At 45.1% G+C, this 23,369-nt stretch overlaps 1 protein-coding gene across 1 annotated transcript in view; it reads right to left on the reverse strand.

Annotated features, from left to right (window-relative positions):
• Window positions 1-23,369, reverse strand: part of minar1 (membrane integral NOTCH2 associated receptor 1) — a 74,578-nt gene that overhangs the window by 11,123 nt on the left and 40,086 nt on the right. The window contains exon 2 of the mRNA XM_078241067.1: window positions 5,196-5,450. Coding sequence (XP_078097193.1) covers window positions 5,196-5,450 — 255 coding nt within the window. The remainder of the gene's footprint in view (window positions 1-5,195; window positions 5,451-23,369) is intronic.

The raw sequence follows: 23,369 nt of genomic DNA on the forward strand, positions 1-23,369 counted from the left end.
TCTAGTAGGCCAGCGATTGGGAGGGGAGGGGGAGCCCATCGATCGGGGAGAAGGGGGCCTAGGAAGATATCGTAAGTTCAGCGATCAGGAGGCCAGCGGGAGGGGAGGGGGGATGGGTGGGGGGGGGGGGGAAGGGGGGATGGGGGGGGGATGGGGGGGGGTTGTGCGTGCGCCAATCTCCCCACTAACAGGTCAGTGCATGCGCAATGACCCAGTCAGCACGATGCTGCCAGCTCCTCAGGTGGGATGAGGCCTTGGCCCCGTTTCCAGCATAAATCTCTCCTAGACACTCTGTGATGCGCAGAGTATCAGAGATTCATTAAACTGAGTGTGCCCAAAAAAACGGGTGGGAAAATCTCCCATTTTCCCTCCCATTGGGCACTTCATTTTTTGGGAGAATCCCGGCCATCTTTGTTGTATTGACTATTTCTCGGGAAATGTACCTTTTTATTGAAAATACCATTTGCCTGTTAATCCATGTTTCATTTGTATTGGTTCTGATGTGTTTTAAAGAAAATGTTACAAGAAGTGAAATCATTGGCAGTTTCTTAATTATTAACCTATTAACCTAAATTTGATCATTTTAGTTTGCGGTTCCCCCACGGAAATCAAAACCAAATTGGGAGCTCAAATCCGGGATTGAACATAGAAACAGGTTCACTGGAACTTTCCAGCACTTAAACAAACAAGATTGAACTTTTGCTTTTGCTCTACTGCATTGGTAAATCGACATTGTACCCATGAGGCTTTGTTAAAAGAGAGGATCTGATTCTAATAGATGTGAAAGAATTGAATAAAGACAGTTTAGAGGTTGCAGCAGAGAACACGGGGATTAATGTAAGATCAGAAACCAAGAGTGACAGGATGATGGAAGAATTGGCTAGGCAGCTGAGGCCCGAGGAAGAAAGGATCATTTCCATTAGTGATCGAGCGCAGCAAGCCAGAACTGTAATCGAAACAGAACTGAAAAAGGTTGACTTAGAAAGAGAGAACTGAGCAAGAGAGGAAAGAGATAAAGAATGAGAAGAAGAGAGACAGAGAGAGATGAAGAAATTGGAAATGGAGAACGAGTTCTGATTTTGCTGAACTTGAGTTGATGAAGAGAAGTGAGGTTGATCCAGAGAGAACTTCCCTTAATTTTGATTGGATGAAGAATTTTTGCTTAGCACCTAAATTTATTGAGGAGGGAAGTAGTGATGTCCTTCATATCATTCAAGAAAACTACCACAAATGTAAATTGGCTAAAAGAATGGTGGGTCATGCTCCCACAAAGTGTTTTGGCATTGGAAGTGTAATCGACTCTTTCAGCAGAGCATTCATGAGGTTATGAGGAGGTGATGACTGTTATACTCAACACTTATCAGTTGGTGCCAGAGGCCAATAGGCAGTCAGTTAGAAATGTGGGACAGAGAATGGACCAGACCTGTGTAAAGTTTGCCTGGGTAAAGATGTTGATAGGTGGTTAGGTCGATGAAGGTGGAACAGAACTTCCATAACCTTAGGGAGGTGATGTTGGTTGAGGAATTCAGAAATAGAGTCTCTTAATGATTAAAGACACACCCGGAAGACCACAAGGTCTGTTAAATAAGGGAAGCTTTGATAGTGGGAGACAATTATGGGGTTACTCTGAAGGTGTTAGTAACAGGTCTCACTTTGGAACTTTCCAGCGAAACCAGATTGAGAGGAAGGTTAATGATGAGCAGAGGTCAGGCCATGCTGAGAAATGATGACAAGCTAAAAGCCCTTTGTGGGCGGGTTCATAGAAATGAAGGTTCAGAGGACAGATTCAGTGCAAGGAGACAACGTGCTACTTTTGTCACAAGAAAGTGAACATTGCATTTGTCCAGTCAAAGGGTTTTCTCCCAGGTGACAACAGTAAAGTTCATGACAAGTGAGTTTTAAATGTAATTAAGGGTAAGGATCTGACAGAAATACAGAAGAAAAGCTGAGCATAACTGCCTTTTCCCATCCTAAAGGGTAAGAAATTGGAAAGTGTAGATGTACAAAGGGACCTGGGTGTCTTTGTCCATAAGGGCAACATGCAGGTTAGATCATAAGACCATAAGACATAGCAGCAGAAGTAGGCCATGTGACCCATCGAGTCTGCTCTGCCATTCACCCATGGCTGATATTTTTCTCATCCCCATTTTTCTGCCATTCCCCCATTACCCCCGATCCCCTTATTAATCAAGAACCTATCTGTCTCTGTCTTAAAGACTCTGTCTCAATGACCTGGCCTCCACAGCCTTCTGCGGCAAAGAATTCCACACATTCACCACTCTCTGGCTGAAGAAATTCCTCCTCATCTCTGTTTTAAACGATCGTCCCTTTAGCCTGAGGTTGTGCTCTCTGGTTCTGGTTTTTCCTACTAGTGGAAACATCCTCTCCACGTCCACTCTATCCAGGCCTCGCAGTATCCTGTAAGTTTCAATAAGATCCCCCTTCATCCTTCTAAACTACAACGAGTACAGACCCAGAGTCCTCAATCGTTCCTCATACGACAAGCTCTTCATTCCAGGGATCATTCTTGTGAACCTCCTCTGGGCCCTTTCCAAGGCCAGCACATCCTTCCTTAGATATGGGGCCCAAAACTGTTCATAATACTCCAAATGGGGTCTGACCAGAGCCTTATACGGCCTCAGAGGTACATCCCCGTTCTTGTATTCTAGCCCTCTCGACATGAATGCTAACATTGTATTTGCCTTCCTAACTGCTGACTGAACCTACACATTAGCCTGAAGAGAATCTTGAGCAAGGACTCCCAAGTCCCTTTGTGTTTCTGATTTCCTAAGCATTTTCCCATTTAGATAATAGTCTATGCCTCCATTCCTCGTTCCAAAGTGCATAACCTCGCACTTTTCCACATTGTATTCCATCTGCCACTTCTTTGCCCACTCTCCTAACCTGTCCAAGTCCTTCTGCAGCCCCCCTGCTTCCTCAATACTACCTGTCCTTCTACTTATCTTTGTATCATCTGCACACTTAGCAACAGTGCCTTCAGTTCCTTCCTCCAAATTGTTAATGTATATTGTGAAAAGTTGTGGTCCCAGAACTGACCCCTGAGGCACACCACTAGTCACCGGCACTTTATATGCTTCCTCTTTTGCTTTTATGCTGCCCTTGACTTCCCTCGTCAGCCATGGATGCCTCGTCCTCCCCTTAGCAAGTTTCCTCCTCCTTGGGATGAATTTCTGCTGTGCCTCCCGAATAACCCCCAAAAACTCCTGTCATTGCTGTTCCACTGTCTTCCCTGCTAGGCTGCCTTTCCAATCAACTCTGACCAGCTCTTCCCTCATGTCTTTGTAGTTACCTTTATTTAATTGTAGTACCGTTACATTTGATTCCAGCTTCTCCCTCTCAAACTGCAGGGTCAATTCTATCACATTGTGGTCACTGCTCTCTAAGGGTTCTTAAGATCCCTAATCAAGTCTGCCTCATTACACGTCACCAAATCCAGAATTGCCTGTTCCCTAGTAGGCTCTGTCATAAGCTGCTCCAAAAAACCATCTTAGACATTCCACAAATTCCTTTTCTTGGGATCACTACCTATCTGATTTTCCCAGTCCACCTGCATATTAGACTTGTTCTGGGGATGGTGGGACTGTCGTATGAAAAGAAATTGAGCAAACTGGGCCTGTATTCTCCAGAACTTTGAAGAATGTGAGGTGATCTCATTCAAACCTCCAAAATACTTAAACAGTATAGATGCAGGTAAAATGTTTCCCTTTGCTGGGGAGTCTAGAATCAGAGGTCACAATTTCAAAATAAGGGAGAAGCCAGATGAGGAGAAATTTCTTTACACAGAGGGTTGTGAACCTTTGTATTCTCTACCTTAGAGGGCTGTGGAAGCTCTGCCATTAAGTGTAAGGTAGACAATAACATAAAGAGTTAGAGGGATAGTGGGTGTAAAAGGCATTGAAGTTCAGCCATGATCGCATGAATATAGGAGCAGGCTCGAAGGGCTGAATGGCCTACTCCTGTTCCCATGGTCCTCTGCCCTTTCTAAAAGCCGGTACCGACGTGAAGGATCAAATGATTTGTCAAGTTTATCCGCGGAGTCAGCTTCCACCATGTTCTTGGGTAGAACATTCCAGATTCTATGAAGAAAAGCATTTATCTTCAGCTCCCCTCTAAATCTTTGCTGAATGATTGTGAATCTATCGCCTCTGGTCATTGACACACTCAGTTTAGAGAGCAGATTTCCACTCCATCTGACGAAGGAGCAGCGTTCCGAAAGCTAATGGCATTTGCTACCAAATAAACCTGTTGGACATTAACCTGGTGTTGTTAAAACTCTTACTGTATTGACACACTCATCAGGGGGATTTATTTTTCTCCATTAAATTCTCTCACCATTTTGGAAATCTCTATTAGATCACTTTTTAATCTTCTCTGTTCCAAGAGTAACAGCACTATCTTTTCCAACCTCTCCTCAGAGCTGAGGTTCTTTAGCACTGGTAACATCCTGGTAAACCACCTCTTTGCCTGTTCTGAGGCCTCCATATCTTTCCTGAAATATGGTCACCAGGATTTTTCACAAGGATGCATCCAAAGCCTAATCAATGATTTCAAAAAGTTCCACTTAGACGTAACCAAGGTTAGTAATAAAAAAAGTTGATTATTCCAATCAGTAATCTCTCACATTAGCAGTGAATAGAAACCTTGAGTTCATTAATTTCAAAATCAACAGCCTTCTCTGCGTGTTTTTAAGTCAAATCCCAACAGCTAAGCAACTGTCCGCATGAATATTCATGTTTTGCTGTTAGTTGGTTACATGGACTGCTTAATAACTTTAGACTTTACATAACAATACCAAAAGCTGGTGAGGCGGGGCGGGGGGGGGGGGGGGGGGAAAGGAGGGGCGGGGGGGGGGGGGGGGTGGGGGGGGCGGAGGGGGGGGGGGCTGTGCGGGGGTTGGAAATTGAAAATGTCTGAACTGAGTCTGATAGATACTTGTTGGGCAAGAATGTTGAGGGATATAGAATGAGGCCAGGTTCTAAAATGCAAATCAGGCCTGAGAAACTAATCAGCCTCCTCCTGTTTCCAATGTTCCTCTGTTTAGACCCATTTTCACTGAGGTCTACCAGTCTGCTATAGGATAACCTCTCCCCAAGTCTGATGTAAAAATAACATAAAGTATTAAATGACAGCAGCATATACTGCAAAAGAGTGAAGATATCGAAACCAGGCCTCACCTGAATATCCAAAGCTGCTAACTTTACCTTCTCATTCGTATTTCTATTGTATTCCTCTATGGTCCATGATGGCTGGGGCCGTTTTTGCTCTAAAACCTCAGTCAGTCGGAGGTCTGTGTACAGCGGATTGCTCTTCATATGGGACTTCATGGAATTGGGGTAGAGGTGAGGGCTGAAGACTTGTTCGATGAGGAGAGAATCTTTCCCTGGCTTTGATGATCTATGTGATTGTGAAATGATGTATCGTCGATCTACCTGGAAAAGAAGTGAAAGGGTTAAAGACCGATGAACAGAAAATGAATGCTGAGTTAGGATAGGATCATTTCATCCAAATAAATTCAATCCCGTGCCTTAAGTAAAAAGACCAATACCCAAAAAATGGAACAAATTTCACTGGGGATCTTAATCCAAAGGCAGTCAGCCTGATCGGGACAACAGTGAGGATTCCCACTGGCATCAGTTCAAAGTGAAGGATTTGGAGACAATCATTTGATTTATCTTGAAAAGATCTGTATGGGCCGTCAGAAATGTACAATGCACTCTTCACTTCTTGTTAACTATGCTTAGCCAGAACTGTTCAAACCATTGAAATCGTAAATGTGCCAAGATTAGCACTGGACTATTAATCCAGATGTCCAGGCTAAAGCTCTGAAGACATATGTTTGAATCCCACTCTGGCTGCTGATGGAATTTGAATTATTTAAATAAGTAAATTCTCAGTAATGGTGACCATGAAGCTATCATCGACTGTTGCAAAACCCATCTTGTTCACTCTGAAGAGTGAGGGTGTGCTCGGTAGAAGATTCATATGGACTCAAGACATTAACTCGCTGTTTCCATCTCTGTAGGTCTGGCCTACATGTGACTCCAGACCCACGGCAATGTGGTTGACTCTTAAGTGCCCTCTGAAATAGCTGAGCAAGCCATTCAAGTTCAAAGACAATTAGAAATAGACAATAAATGATGGCCTTGCCAGTTACATCCCATGAAAGAATTAAAAAGAAACAGAGAGAGTGCTCATAAAGCAAAAGACTTGAATAAGCTTGATGCATGAGTGAAGGTGAGGCGACCGCCCAAGTGACAAATCAAAAAAGGTTGATGAAGATAAACATACCAGTTGCCCATAGTCCAATATCAAACATTCTGCCATTGTACTATGGCAGCGCAGAAGCTTATGGTAAGGAAACATACAGGCTGGAATTCCCAGACCTCGCCCGCGGCTGGGATTCTCCTGTCCCATCGCACTGAATGAAGTTTTGGCTGAGTGTCAAATTCTCCTCTCTCCCAGTGGCGGGCAAATGAGACTGGAGATTCCTGGTTCTCGTCTAAGAAGATAGAAGCTAAGAACAACAGGACTGATCACCTCAGCATCCTGAGCGCAGCGCTGCCCATTCAAAGTTTGCATGTGTCTAATCTAATAAAGTTAAGGGAACCACAATGTTGACAATTGTATTAAAAATTGTAACAAAGAGTTTCTGACATTGTTTGAAACCCATTACCCCACTCAGTATATAAACTCACAGATGGGGTTAAAATCAACTGGGACTCACTGTTGCATTCGAGTGAAGCATGCTGGAGAGAGATTTAAATTGGATAAAAGCAAATTACTGCGGATGCTGGAATCTGAAACCCAAAGAGAAAATGCTGGAAAATCTCAACAGGTCAGGCAGCATCTGCAAGGAGAGAAAAGAGCTAATGTTTCGAGTCCAGGTGACCCTGTGTCAAAGCTAAAAGGTATAGAAAGTGGGAGATATTTATACTGCAGGGTGAGGGAATGAAAGATAAGTCATGGCCTCAGAAACAATGGGAAAGGCTGCTAATGGCAGTCCATAGAGAGGATAGAAGGTGAGAATGGCCAAATGGCAGAGAAGCTGAAATCAGAGGGTAGGCTGAGACAGATGAAGATGTGGGGGGAGGGGGGGGGGGGGTGGGAGAGAGGTTAAATTGAGAAAAAAGGGGAAAGGGGAAGCAAAGGGGGAGAAAAGGGAAGGAAAAGGAGGATAAAATAGGAGGAAAGAATGAGGGGGAAAGAAAAATAAAGGAAGACAATAAAGAAGTAAAAGGTAGAGAAATTTAAAAATTAAATAAAATGAAAACAAAGGGGTCGAGGTGGGGTAGAGCAAATCATCTGAAGTTGTTGAATTCGATGTTGAGACCGGAAGGCTGTAAAGTGCCGAGCCGGAAGATGAGATGCTGTTCCTCCAGTTTGCGTTGAGCTTCACTGGAACATTGCAGCAGGCCAAGGACAGACATGTGGGCATGGGAGCAGGATCGTGGGTTAAAATGGCAAAGCAACGGGAAGGTCAGGGTCCTGATTGGTGCTCAGCAAAGCGATCACCCAGTCTACGTTTGGTCTCTCCGATAAAGAGGAGACCACGTTGGGAGCAGCGTGACTCATCTTTCATTCTATGACTCATGAGTGTGGGAGGAAACCGGAGCACACAGAAGAAACCCACGCAGACATGGGGAGAATGTGCAGACTCCACACAGACAGTGACCCAAGGCCGGAATTGAACCTGGGTCCCTGGCTATGATTCATCTTTCATTCCCGTACCTATGAAGACCTCTCAGGGACAAAAGTGGGGAATTATACTTGGAGCCCAAAGAAGTAGGGGAGATCCTAAATGAATACTTTGCGTCAGTTTTCACAAAGGAGAGGGATGTGTTGACTGGGAGTGTCTCGGAGGGGAGTGTTGACCCCTTAGAGAAAATCTCCATTACAAGGGAGGAAGTGTTAGGTTTTTTAGGGAATATAAAGACTGACAAATCCCCAGGGCCTGATGGAATCTATCCAAGGCTGCTCAGGGAGATGAGAGATGAAATCGCTGGGCCTCTGACGCAAATCTTTGTCTCATCACTGGACACAGTTGAGATCCCAGAGGATTGGAGGATAGCTAATGTGGTCCCGTTATTTAAGAAGGGTAGGAAGGATAACCTGGGAAATTATAGGCCGGTGAGCTTGACGTCCGTGGTAGGGATGTTGTTGGAGAGGATTCTTAGAGATAGGATGTATGCGCATTTAGAAAGGAATAAACTCATTAACGATAGTCAGCATGGTTTTGTGAGAGGGAGGTCATGCCTCACTAACCTGGTGGAGTTTTTTGAAGAAGTGACTAGAATGGTTGACGAGGGAAGGGCCGTGGATGTCGTCTATATGGACTTTAGTAAAGCGTTTGACAAAGTCCCTCATGGTAGGTTGGTGCAAAAGGTTGGATCTCATGGGATAAAGGGAGAGGTGGCTAGATGCGTGGAGAACTGGCTTGGTCACAGAAGACAGAGGGTGGTAGTGGAAGGGTCTTTTTCCGGCTGGATGCCTATGACTAGTGGTGTTCCGCAGGGCTCTGTATTGGGACCTCTGCTGTTTGTGATTTATATAAACGATCTGGAAGAAGGTGTAACTGGGGTGATCAGTAAGTTTGCGGACGACACAAAAATGGCTGGACTTGCAGATAGTGAGGAACATTGTCAGAGGCTACAGATGGATATAGATAGGCTGGAAATTTGGGCAAAGAAATGGCAGATGGAGTTCAATCCAGATAAATGCAAAGTGATGCATTTTGGTAGAACTAACGTAGGGGGGAGCTATACGATAAATGGCAGAACCATAAAGGATGTAGATACGCAGAGGGACCTGGGTGTGCAAGTCCACAGATCCTTGAAGGTGACGTCACAGGTGGAGAAGGTAGTGAATAAGGCATATGGCATGCTTGCCTTTATAGGACGGGGCATAGAGTATAAAAGTTGGGGTCTGATGTTGCAGTTGTATAGAACGTTGGTTCGGCCGCATTTGGAACACTGCGCCCAGTTCTGGTCGGCACACTACCAGAAGGATGTGGAGGCTTTAGAGAGAGTGCAGAGGAGGTTTACCAGGATGTTGCCTGTTATGGAAGGGCTTAGTTATGAGGAGAGATTGGGTAAACTGGGGTTGTTCTCACTGGAAAGATGGAGGATGAGGGGGTGACCTAATAGAAGTGTATAAAATTATGAAAGGCATAGTTAGGGTGAACGGTGGGAAGCTTTTTCCCAGGTCGGTGGTGACGTTCATGAGGGGTCATAGGTTCAAGGTGAAGGGGGGGAGGTTTAACACGGATATCAGATGGACGTATTTTACACAGAGGGTGGTGGGGGCCTGGAATGCGCTGCCGGGCAAGGTGGTGGAGGCGGACATACTGGGAACGTTTAAGACTTAACTAGATAGCCACATGAACGGAGTGGGAATGGAGGGATACAAAAGAATGGTCTAGTTTGGACCAGGGAGCGGCGCGGGCTTGGAGGGCCGAAGGGCCTGTTCCTGTGCTGTATTGTTCTTTGTTCTTTATCTCCCACTTTCTATGCTTTTAGCTTTGACTAAAGGTTACCTGGACTCGAAATGTCAGAGATTTAGATTGGCCTCTCTAATGAGACCCATGGTTGAGTCATCATAAAAATATAGAAAATCAATTTTTACATAAAATGATATAGAACACAGCACAGACACAGGTCACCCAGCGGGTCTGTGCCAGTGTTGAGGTTCCAAATGATCCCCCTCCAATCCCTCCTCCTCTAACGCTATCAGCATATTCTTCTGTGGGAGTTGAGGTATGTCAGCCAAGATCTATCATTGAATCATGGAACAGGCCTGAATGACCCATTCCTGCTCCTATTTCTCATACTCTTATTTTTGTATGTTTAGAAATGGACCATCTGGGGTCGAGTATCGGAGCACCTGGGTCCTCACAGTTCAGGCGGTGGAATTGTACCTGCAACCCACTGCTTCCACAATGGAGCCTCGAACAAATTTCTACATCAGTCTGTAGCTCTTACAGGCTGAAACCGCTGTTTAAAAATGTTTATAATTTTAATTTTATTAGTTGTTGCATCTCAATTGAAAATTCTGGTGAAGGCACGTCCCCTTTCTGTTGCTTTCATAGAATCATAGAATCCCTACAGTGCAGAAGGAGGCCATTCAGCCCATCAAGCTTGCACCGACACCAATCCCACCCAGGCCCTAACCCCAGAACCCCACGTATTTACCCTGCTCGTCCCACTGGCATTAAGGGGCAATTTAGCATGGCCAATCAACCTAACCCGCACATCTTCGAAGCGTGGGAGGAACCCGGAGCACCCAGAGGAAACCCCCGGGGAGAACGTGCAGACTCCACACAGACAGCCACCCAAGGCCAGAATTGAACCTGGGTCCCTGGCGCTGTGAGGCAGCAGTGTTAACCACTTGGGTAAGAACTCTTACCCAAGGGCAACCTGCCCTATCTGAAGCCTCAGGGCACCCACCCAAGCTCTATCCTCTGTACTTTCGCATGAACGAGAGGCCAGAATCACTGCTCTGACCAACAGCCAAAGGACAGTCTGGGAACTGAGACAGATATAGCCTGAGACATTCTGTCAGCCAATGTGAAGCTGGCTAATATTTCATTATGCCAAGTATCTGGATAAATTATGGATGCTGTAATGTGCTTCCTCTCACCCTGCTGGCCTATTCCCAAGGTTATACGCTAAGAGCGCAGGAAACCTATTGTTTTTCTTGAATCTTCAAGAAAGAGAAACCTTGCCTTTCTATATCTTCAGGAAGTTCCATAGCACCTCATCAACTATGAGATATTTTTGAAGTTGGTCTGTAGGTGAATGCAGCAACCAGTTTGTGCACAGCACGATCCCACATTGCAACCAAATGACCAATCATTTTGTTTTCTCAGGGGTGCTGGTTGAAGGGTGGTTTGTGCCCTGCTCTTTCTTCAGAAGGTGCAACGGAATCATTCACATCCATCTGAACAAGCAGCGATCAGATTCCGGGTTAATGTCTGATCTGTAACAATGCACTTTGACAAGCCTGAATTCAATGGAGTACCTGCTGACATTGGAACTATAGGTCAGGCTGAACGTCCCGGGAGTGAGTAATACAGAGCGAGTCAACAGAGTACAGAGAAATTGCTTCCAATTCAGATTTTGTTTACTCACACACATTCACGCTCACAATCACTCACAAACACACGCTCACAATCACTCACAAACACACGCCCACAATCACTCACAAACACACGCTCACAAATACACGCTCACAATCACTCACAAACACACACTCACAATCACTCACAAACACACGCCCACAATCACTCACAAAAACACGCTCACAAATACACACTCACAATCACTCACAAACACATGCTCACAATCACTCGCAAACACACGCTCACAATCACTCACAAACACACGCTCATAATCACTCACAAACACACGCTCACAATCACTCACAAACACACGCTCACAATCACTCACAAACACACGCTCACAATCACTCACAAACACACACTCACAATCACGCAAAAACACACGCTCACAATTACTCACAAACACACGCTCACAATCACACAAACACACGCTCACAATCACTCACAAACACACGCTCACAATCACTCACAAACACACGCTCACAATCACTCATAAACATACCATCACAATCACTCACAAACACATGCTCACAATCACGCACAAACACACACTCACAATCACTCACAAACACACGCTCACAATCACTCACAAACACACACTCACAATCACTCACAAACATACCATCACAATCACTCACAAACACATGCTCACAATCACTCACAAACACACACTCACAGTCACTCACAAACACACGCACACAAACACTCACAAACACATGCACACAATCACGCAAAAACACACGCTCACAATTACTCACAAACACACGCTCACAATCACTCACAAACACACGCTCACAATCACTCACAAACACACGCTCACAATCACTCATAAACATACCATCACAATCACTCACAAACACATGCTCACAATCACGCACAAACACACACTCACAATCACTCACAAACACACACTCACAATCACTCACAAACACACACTCACAATCACTCACAAACATACCATCACAATCACTCACAAACACATGCTCACAATCACTCACAAACACACACTCACAATCACTCACAAACACACGCACACAAACACTCACAAACACACGCTCACAATCACTCACAAACACACGCTCACAGTCACTCACAAACACACACTCGCAATCACTCACAAACACACGCTCACAATCACTCACAAACACACGCTCACAATCACTCAAAAACACACGCACACAATTACTCACAAACACACGCTCGCAATCACACAAACACACGCTCACAATCACTCACAAACACACACTCACAATCACTCACAAACACACGCTCACAATTACTCACAAACACATGCTCACAATCACACAAACACATGCTCACAATCACTCACAAACACACACTCACAATCACTCACAAACATACCATCACAATCACTCAAAAACACACGCTCACAATCACTCACAAACACACTCACAATCACTCACAAACACACGCACACAAACACTCACAAACACACGCACACAATCACTCACAAACACACGCTCACAATCACTCACAAACATACACTCACAATCACAAACACGCGCTCACAATCACTCACAAACACACACTCACAATCACTCACAAACACACACTCACAATCACTCACAAACACGCGCTCACAATCACTCACAAACACACACACACAATCAATCACAAACACACGCACACAATCACACAAACACATGCTCACAATCACTCACAAACACACGCTCACAATCACTCACAAACACACGCTCACAATCACTCACAAACACACACTCACAATCACTCACAAACACATGCTCACAATCACTCACAAACACACACTCACAATCACTCACAAACACACACTCACAATCACTCACAAACATACCATCACAATCACTCACAAACACACGCTCACAATCACTCACAAACACACACTCACAATCACTCACAAACACACACTCGCAAACACTCACAAACACACGCACACAATCACTCACAAACACACGCTCACAAGCACTCACAAACACACACTCGCAATCACTCACAAACACACGCTCACAATCACTCACAAACACACGATCACAATCACTCACAAACACACGCTCACAATCACACAAACACACGCTCACAATCACTCACAAACACACACTCACAATCACTCACAAACACACGCTCACAATTACTGACAAACACACGCTCACAATCACACAAACACACGCTCACAATCACTCACAAACACACGCACACAAACACTCACAAACACACGCACACAATCACTCACAAACACACGCTCACAATCACTCACAAACACACGCTCACAGTCACTCACAAACACACACTCGCAATCACTCAAAAACACACGCTCACAATCACTCACAAACACACGCTCACAATCACTCACAAACACAGGCACACAATCACTCACAAACACACGCTCACAATTACTCACAAACACACGCTCACAATCACACAAACACACGCTCACAATCACTCACAAACACACGCTCACAATCACTCACAAACACATCATCACAATCACTCACAAACACACGCTCACAATCACTCACAAACACACACTCACAATCACTCACAAATACATGCACACAAACACTCACAAACACACGCACACAATCACTCACAAACACACGCTCACAATCACTCACAAACATACACTCACAATCACAAGCACGCGCTCACAATCACTCACAAACACACACTCACAATCACTCACAAACACGCGCTCACAATCACTCACAAACACACACACACAATCACTCACAAACACACGCACACAATCACACAAACACATGCTCACAATAACTCACAAACACACACTCACAATCACTCACAAACACACACTCACAATCACTCACAAACATACCATCACAATCACTCACAAACACACTCTCACAATCACTCACAAACACACACTCACAATCACTCACAAACACACGCTCACAATCACTCACAAACACACACTCACAATCACTCACAAACACACGCTCACAATCACTCACAAACACACACTCACAATCACTCACAAACATACCATCACAATCACTCACAAACACACGCTCACAATCACTCACAAACACACACTCACAATCACTCACAAACACACACTCACAAACACACGCACACAATCACTCGCAAACACACGATCACAATCACTCACAAACACACGCTCACAATTACTCACAAACACACGCTCACAATCACACAAACACACGCTCACAATCACTCACAAACACACGCACACAAACACTCACCAACACACGCACACAATCACTCACAAACACACGCTCACAATCACTCACAAACACACGCTCACAGTCACTCACAAACACACACTCGCAATCACTCACAAACACACACTCACAATCACTCACAAACACACGCTCACAATCACTCACAAACACACGCTCACAATTACTCACAAACACACGCTCACAATCACACAAACACACGCTCACAATCAGTCACAAACACACACTCACAATCACTCACAAACATACCATCACAATCACTCACAAACACACGCTCACAATCACTCACAAACACACACTCACAATCACTCACAAACACATGCACACAAACACTCACAAACACACGCACACAATCACTCACAAACATACCATCACAATCACTCACAAACACATGCTCACAATCACTCACAAACACACACTCACAATCACACAAACACACGCACACAAACACTCACAAACACACGCACACAATCACTCACAAACACACGCTCACAATCACTCACAAACACACGCTCACAGTCACTCACAAACACACACTCGCAATCACTCACAAACACACGCTCACAATCACTCACAAACACACGCTCACAATCACTCACAAACACATGCACACAATCACTCACAAACACACGCTCACAATCACACAAACACACTCTCACAATCACTCACAAACACACACTCACAATCACTCACAAACATACCATCACAATCACTCACAAACACACGCTCACAATCACTCACAAACACACTCACAATCACTCACAAACACACGCACACAAACACTCACAAACACACGCACACAATCACTCACAAACACACGCTCACAATCACTCACAAACATACACTCACAATCACAAACACGCGCTCACAATCACTCACAAACACACACTCACAATCACTCACAATCACTCACAAACACACACTCACAATCACTCACAAACACACGCACACAATCACACAAACACATGCTCACAATCACTCACAAACACACGCTCACAATCACTCACAAACACACGCTCACAATCACTCACAAACACATGCTCACAATCACTCACAAACACACACTCACAATCACTCACAAACACACGCTCACAATCACTCACAAACACACACTCACAATCACTCACAAACATACCATCACAATCACTCACAAACACACTCTCACAATCACTCACAAACACACACTCACAATCACTCACAAACACACACTCACAAACACTCACAAACACACGCTCACAATCACTCACAAACACACACTCGCAATCACTCACAAACACACGCTCACAATCACTCACAAACACACGATCACAATCACTCACAAACACACGCACACAAACCCTCACAAACACACGCACACAATCACTCACAAACACACGCTCACAATCACTCACAAACACACGCTCACAGTCACTCACAAACACACACTCGCAATCACTCACAAACACACGCTCACAATCACTCACAAACACACGCTCACAATCACTCACAAACACACGCACACAATCACTCACAAACACACGCTCACAATTACTCACAAACACACGCTCACAATCACTCACAAACACACTCTCACAATCACTCACAAACACACACTCACAATCACTCACAAACACACGCTCACAATCACTCACAAACACACACTCACAATCACTCACAAACACATGCTCACAATCACTCACAAACACACACTCACAATCACTCACAAACACATGCTCACAATCACTCACAAACACACACTCACAATCACTCACAAACATACCATCACAATCACTCACAAACACACGCTCACAATCACTCACAAACACACACTCACAATCACTCACAAACACACACTCACAAACACACGCACACAATCACTCACAAACACACGCTCACAATCACTCACAAACACACACTTGCAATCACTCACAAACACACGCTCACAATCACTCACAAACACACGATCACAATCACTCACAAACACACGCTCACAATCACACAAACACACGCTCACAATCACTCACAAACACCCACTCACAATCACTCACAAACACACGCTCACAATTACTCACAAACACACGCTCACAATCACACAAACACACGCTCACAATCACTCACAAACACACGCACACAAACACTCACAAACACACGCACACAATCACTCACAAACACACGCTCACAATCACTCACAAACACACGCTCACAGTCACTCACAAACACACACTCGCAATCACTCACAAACGCACGCTCACAATCACTCACAAACACACGCTCACAATCACTCACAAACACTTGCTCACAATCACTCACAAACACATGCACACAATCACTCACAAACACACGCTCACAATTACTCACAAACACACGCTCACAATCACACAAACACACGCTCACAATCACTCACAAACACACACTCACAATCACTCACAAACATACCATCACAATCACTCACAAACACACGCTCACAATCACTCACAAACACACACTCACAATCACTCACAAACACATGCACACAAACACTCACAAACACACACACACAATCACTCACAAACACACGCTCACAATCACTCACAAACATACGCTCACAATCACAAGCACGCGCTCACAATCACTCACAAACACACACTCACAATCACCCACAAACACGCACTCACAATCACTCACAAACACACACTCACAATCACTCACAAACACACGCACACAATCGCACAAACACATGCTCACAATAACTCACAAACACACACTCACAATCACTCACAAACACACGCTCACAATCACTCACAAACATACCATCACAATCACTCACAAACACACTCTCACAATCACTCACAAACACACACTCACAATCACTCACAAACACACGCTCACAATCACTCACAAACACACACTCACAATCACTCACAAACACACGCTCACAATCACTCACAAACACACACTCACAATCACTCACAAACATACCATCACAATCACTCACAAACACACACTCACAATCACTCACAAACACACACTCACAATCACTCACAAACACACACTCACAAACACTCACAAACACACGCACACAATCACTCACAAACACACGCTCACAATCACTCACAAACACACACTCACAGTCACTCACAAACACACACTCGCAATCACTCACAAACACACGCTCACAATCACTCACAAACACACGCTCACAATCACTCACAAACACACGCTCACAATCACACAAACACACACTCACAATCACTCACAAACACACGCTCACAATTACTCACAAACACACGCTCACAATCACACAAACACACGCTCACAATCACTCACAAACACACACTCACAATCACTCACAAACATACCATCACAATCACTCACAAACACACACTCACAATCACTCACAAACACACGCTCACAATCACTCACAAACATACACTCACAATCACAAACACGCGCTCACAATCACTCACAACCACACACTCACAATCACTCACAAACACACGCACACAAACACTCACAAACACACGCACACAATCACTCACAAACACACGCTCACAATCACTCACAAACATACACTCACAATCACAAACACGCGCTCACAATCACTCACAACCACACGCATACAATCACTCACAAACTCACACTTACAATCACTCACAAACACGCGCTCACAATCACTCACACACACACACTCACAATCACTCACAAACATATACTCACAATCACAAACACGCGCTCACAATCTCTCACAACCACACACTCACAATCACTCACAAACACACGCACACAAACACTCACAAACACATGCACCCAATCACTCACAAACACCCGCTCACAATCACTCACAAACATACACTCACAATCACAAACACGCGCTCACAATCACTCACAACCACACACTCACAATCACTCACAAACACACGCACACAAACACTCACAAACACACGCACACAATCACTCACAAACACACACTCACAATCACTCACAAACACACGCACACAAACACTCACAAACACACGCACACAATCACTCACAAACACACGCACACAATCACTCACAAACACACGCTCACAATCACTCACAAACACACGCACACAATCACTCACAACCACACGCACACAATCACTCACAAACACACGCTCACAATCACTCACAAACACATGCACACAATCACTCACAACCACGCACACAATCACTCACAAACACACACTCACAATCACTCACAAACACACGCTCACAATCACTCACAAACACACGCACACAATCACTCACAACCACACACTCACAATCACTCACAAACACACGCACACAAACACTCACAAACACACGCACACAATCACTCACAAACACACGCACACAATCACTCACAAACACACGCACACAATCACTCACAAACACACGCACACAATCACTCACAAACACACACTCACAATCACTCACAAACACACGCACACAATCACTCACAAACACACGCACACAATCACTCACAAACACACACTCACAATCACTCACAACCACACACTCACAATCACTCACAAACACACACTCACAATCACTCACAACCACACGCACACAATCACTCACAAACACACGCACTCAATCACTCACAAACACACACTCACAATCACTCACAACCACACACTCACAATCACTCACAAACACACACTCACAATCACTCACAACCACACGCACACAATCACTCACAAACACACGCTCACAATCACTCACAAACACACGCACACAATCACTCACAACCACGCACACAATCACTCACAAACACACACTCACAATCACTCACAAACACACGCTCACAATCACTCACAAACACACGCACACAATCACTCACAACCACACACTCACAATCACTCACAAACACACACTCACAATCACTCACAACCACACGCACACAATCACTCACAAACACACACTCACAATCACTCACAAACACACGCTCACAATCACTCACAACCACGTGCTCTCACACATTGTGTGGAATCTCAGGGTGTTCTCCGCTGGAGAGCCAGTGAGAGTCCCACATTGCCTCTTTCTGGAAAGATCTGTTGCATCTTCTTCCATTCAGATATTTGATAGGCCAGTGGTGGGCCTATCCCTGGGATCAATAATCGCAGTAGCAGAAATCCCAATACAGAGACGTTTACTAATGAAGAGTAACCTTTCTCTGAAAAAGGATGTGGAAATTGCTGTTTCAATGGAGTTGGCTGCAAAAACAGCTGTGCAAATGAGTTTGTGTGCTCAAATACATTCAATGTCAGGGGGCCCTCATTCAAAGGTGCTGATTAAAGGAAGGGAGACATGCTGAGAGCCAGCCCCTGCCCATGCTGCCTTCCTCCCTCTCCCTCCCATGTGACTCATGTACCTGTGCCCAGGATCCAGCAGCATTCCTGGACCTTTCCTTTATTAATTTACGGGTTGTGGGCATCACTGGCTCGTCCAGCATTTATTGCCCATCCCTAATTTCCCTTGAGAAGGTGGTTCTGGGCTGCCTTCTTGAACCGCTGCAGTCCATGTGATGTAGGTACACCCACAGTGCTGTTAGGGAGGGAGTTCCAGGATTTTGATCCAGTGACAGTGAAGGAACGGTGATATATTTCCAAGTCAGGATGGTGAGGGACTTGGAGGGGAGCCTCCAGGTGATGGTGTTCCCCATGTGTTTGCTGCTCTTGTCATTCTAGATGCTAGAGGTCGTTGATTTGGAAGGTGTTGTTGAAGGAACCTTGGTGGATTCCTGCAGTGTGTACCATCCCTTTGTAGATGGTACACACGGCTGCCACTGTTCATTGATGGTGGACGGAGGAAGTTTTGCCAATCAAGTGGGCTGGTTTGTCTTGGATTTTGTCAAGCTACTTGAGTGTTGTGGGAGCTGCACTCGTCCAGGCAAGTGCAGAGTATTGCATCACACTCCTGACTTATGCCTTGTAGATGGTGGAAAGGCTTTGGGGAGTCAGGATGTAAAGTTGCTGGGGGAATTTCTCATAAAATGTAGTGTGTGTCCTGCCCCACTATGCCCTCCCCCCACCCCCCAACTCCCAAGCAGACTCCATTTTGCAGGGGGCTCGTGCGATGGAGGTGTCAGGTGGCCAACCTGCCAATTAGCGACCACTTTAGTGCATCATCCTGCTGCCTCCATATTTTACCCACTGCAGGGGCAATCCAAATCAGATGGGTAGCCCGGCAGCTTTTACTGCACGGGCATGGGACGGGAGGAGGGTGGGGTTCCACCTCCTTTGCGGTTCCCCTGTAACCTTTGAAGTCACCTGTCCCCACCCCCAAAGTTCATAACCTGCCTTTAACCCCTGCCCCCTCCCCACCCTCTTGCTGGGTCCTGCCACCTCCAAAACCACCTCTGCAGGGCAGGTAAGATCCCAGCCGGAGAATTGGAAATCCAGCAGGTGAAATGCCAGCTCATAATCTTCCTGAATTGCAGAGCACAGTGCCTGCAATCAAAGGATGGATGTTATCTGAATGCTGATGCTTTATCCTGTCATTAAAGGCTCTTTTAAGCATTCTGCAGGTCTGTTGAGGGGTGCAGAGGATTCCTGCACCCTATCTGTGCCGTTCTTTATTTGTGTCTACGCTAAAACTTGGTGCAAAAAGTGTCAATATCATCAGGGTTCTAAACTGTTCTCAGTTCATTGACAATGACGCCAGGGGGCACATCTTCACACATAGGGTAAAGGAAATTTGGAAGTCGCTTCCCTCAAAATGCCGTGGAGCTGTAGCTTAATTGAAAATTTCAGAACTGAGGTTGATAGATTTTTATTCAGTACAAGTATAAAGGGTTTCGGAACCAAGGCAGGTATTGCAGCAAAGATAGAGATCAGCCATCATTTAATTGAATGTCACCGGAACAGGGTCAAGGGGCTGAACAGCCACCTCCTCTTCCGATAGTCACAGCACAATCTGTCAACTGATCGACTCAGGCTTCTAAAGCAAGATTCAAAATGTCTCTCAGCTACAGTAATGGCGGATGGGATGACCTATTCATCTATTGCAAGAATGGCGATAGGGCAGAAAGAGCTATCCTCGGTCTTTTAATATCCAGCCCTTCACTCTGCCTTTACTCCAAGTATTCCACAAGCAAATGCATCATGACTCATAGAATCAGAGAAAGTTTACAGCTCAGAAAGAGGCCACTCGGCCCACTGTGTCTGTGCCGGCCAAAACAAGAGCCCCAGCCGAATCCCACTTTCCAGCGTTTGGTCTGCAGCCCTGCAGTCTACCGTGAATGAGGTACAAATCCAGACACCTTTTCAATGAGTTGGGGGTTTCTGCCTCTGCTAACCTTTCAGGCAGTGAGTTCCAGACCCCACAACCCTCATCTCCCCTCTAATCTTTCCACCAATCACTTTAAATCTATGCTCCTCCTCACCAACCTCTCTGCTAAATAAACAGGCCCTTCCACATCCATTCCACCCAGGCATCTCACAAAGAACAAAGAAAATTACAGCACTGGAACAGACCCTTCGGTCTTCCAAGCCTGCACCGACCATGCTGCCCGACTGAACTAAAACCCCCTACCTTTCTGGGAACCATATCCCACTATTCCCATCCTATTCATGTATTTGTCAAGATGCCCCTTAAAAGTCACTACCGTATCTGCTTCCACTATCTCCCCCGGCAGCGAGTTCCAGGCACCCACTACTCTCTGTGTAAAAAATCTGCCTCGTACATCTCCTTTAAACCTTGCCCCTCACATCTTAAACCTATGCCCCCAGTAATTGACTCTTCCACCCTGGGAAAAAGCTTCTGACTATCCACTTTGTCCATGCCTCTCATAATCTTGCAGACTTCTATCAGGTCTCCCCTCAACCTCCGTTGCTCCAGTGAGAACAAACCAAGATTCTCCAACCTCATAGCTGATGTCCTCCATACCAGGCAACACCCTGGTAAATCTTTTCTGTACCCTCTCCAAAGCCTCCACATCCTTCTGATAGTGTGGCGACCAGAATTGAACACTATATTCCAAGTGCGGCCGAACTAAGGTTCTATAAAGCTGCAACATGACTTGCCGATTTTTAAACTCAATGCCTCAGCCAATGAAGGCAAGCATGCGTTATGCCTTCTTGACTACCTTCTCCACCTGCATTGCCACTTCCAGTGATCTGTGTACCTGTACACCCAGATCCCTTTGCCTATCAATACTCTTATAGAGTCATAGAGGTTTACAGCATGGAAACAGGCCCTTCGGCCCAACTTGTCCATGCCGCCCTTTTTTTAAAAAACTCGTAAGCTAATCCCAATTGCTCGCGTTTGGCCCATATCCCTCTATACCCATCATACCCATGTAACTATCTAAATGCTTTTTAAAAGATAAAATTGTACCCGCCTCTACTACTACCTCTGGCAGCTTGCTCCAGACACTCATCACACTTTGTGTGAAAAAATTGCCCCTCTGGACACTTTTGTATCTCTCCCCTCTCACCTTAAACCTATGCCCTCTAGTTTTAGACTCCCCTACCTTTGGGAAAAGATACTGACTATCTAGCTGATCTATGCCCCTCATTATTTTATAGACCTCTATAAGATCACCCCACAGCTTCCTATGCTCCAGAGAAAAAAGTCCCAGTCTATCCAGCCTCTCCTTATAACTCAATCCATCAAGTCCCGGTAGCATCCTAGTAAATCTTTTCTGCACTCTTTCAAGTTTAATAACATCCTTTCTATAATAGGGTGACCAGAATTGCACACAGTATTCCAAGTGTGGCCTTACCAATGTCTCCTACAACTTCAACAAGACATTCCAACTCCTGTATTCAATGTTCTGACCGATGAAACTAAGCATGTCGAATGCCTTCTTCACCATTCTGTCCACCTGTGACTCCACTTTCAAGGAGCTATGAACATGTGCCCCGAGATCTCTTTGTTCTGTAACTGTCCCCAACACCCTACCATTAACTGAGTAAGTCCTGCCCTGGTTCAATCTACCAAAATGCATCACCTTGCATTTATCTAAATTAAACTCCATCTGCCATTCATCAGCCCACTGGCCCAATTGATCAAGATCCCATTGTAATTGGAGATAACTTTCTTCACTGTCCACT

This window comes from Mustelus asterias, chromosome 24, assembly GCF_964213995.1.
Source record: "Mustelus asterias chromosome 24, sMusAst1.hap1.1, whole genome shotgun sequence".
Classification (NCBI taxonomy): Eukaryota; Metazoa; Chordata; class Chondrichthyes; order Carcharhiniformes; family Triakidae; genus Mustelus; species Mustelus asterias.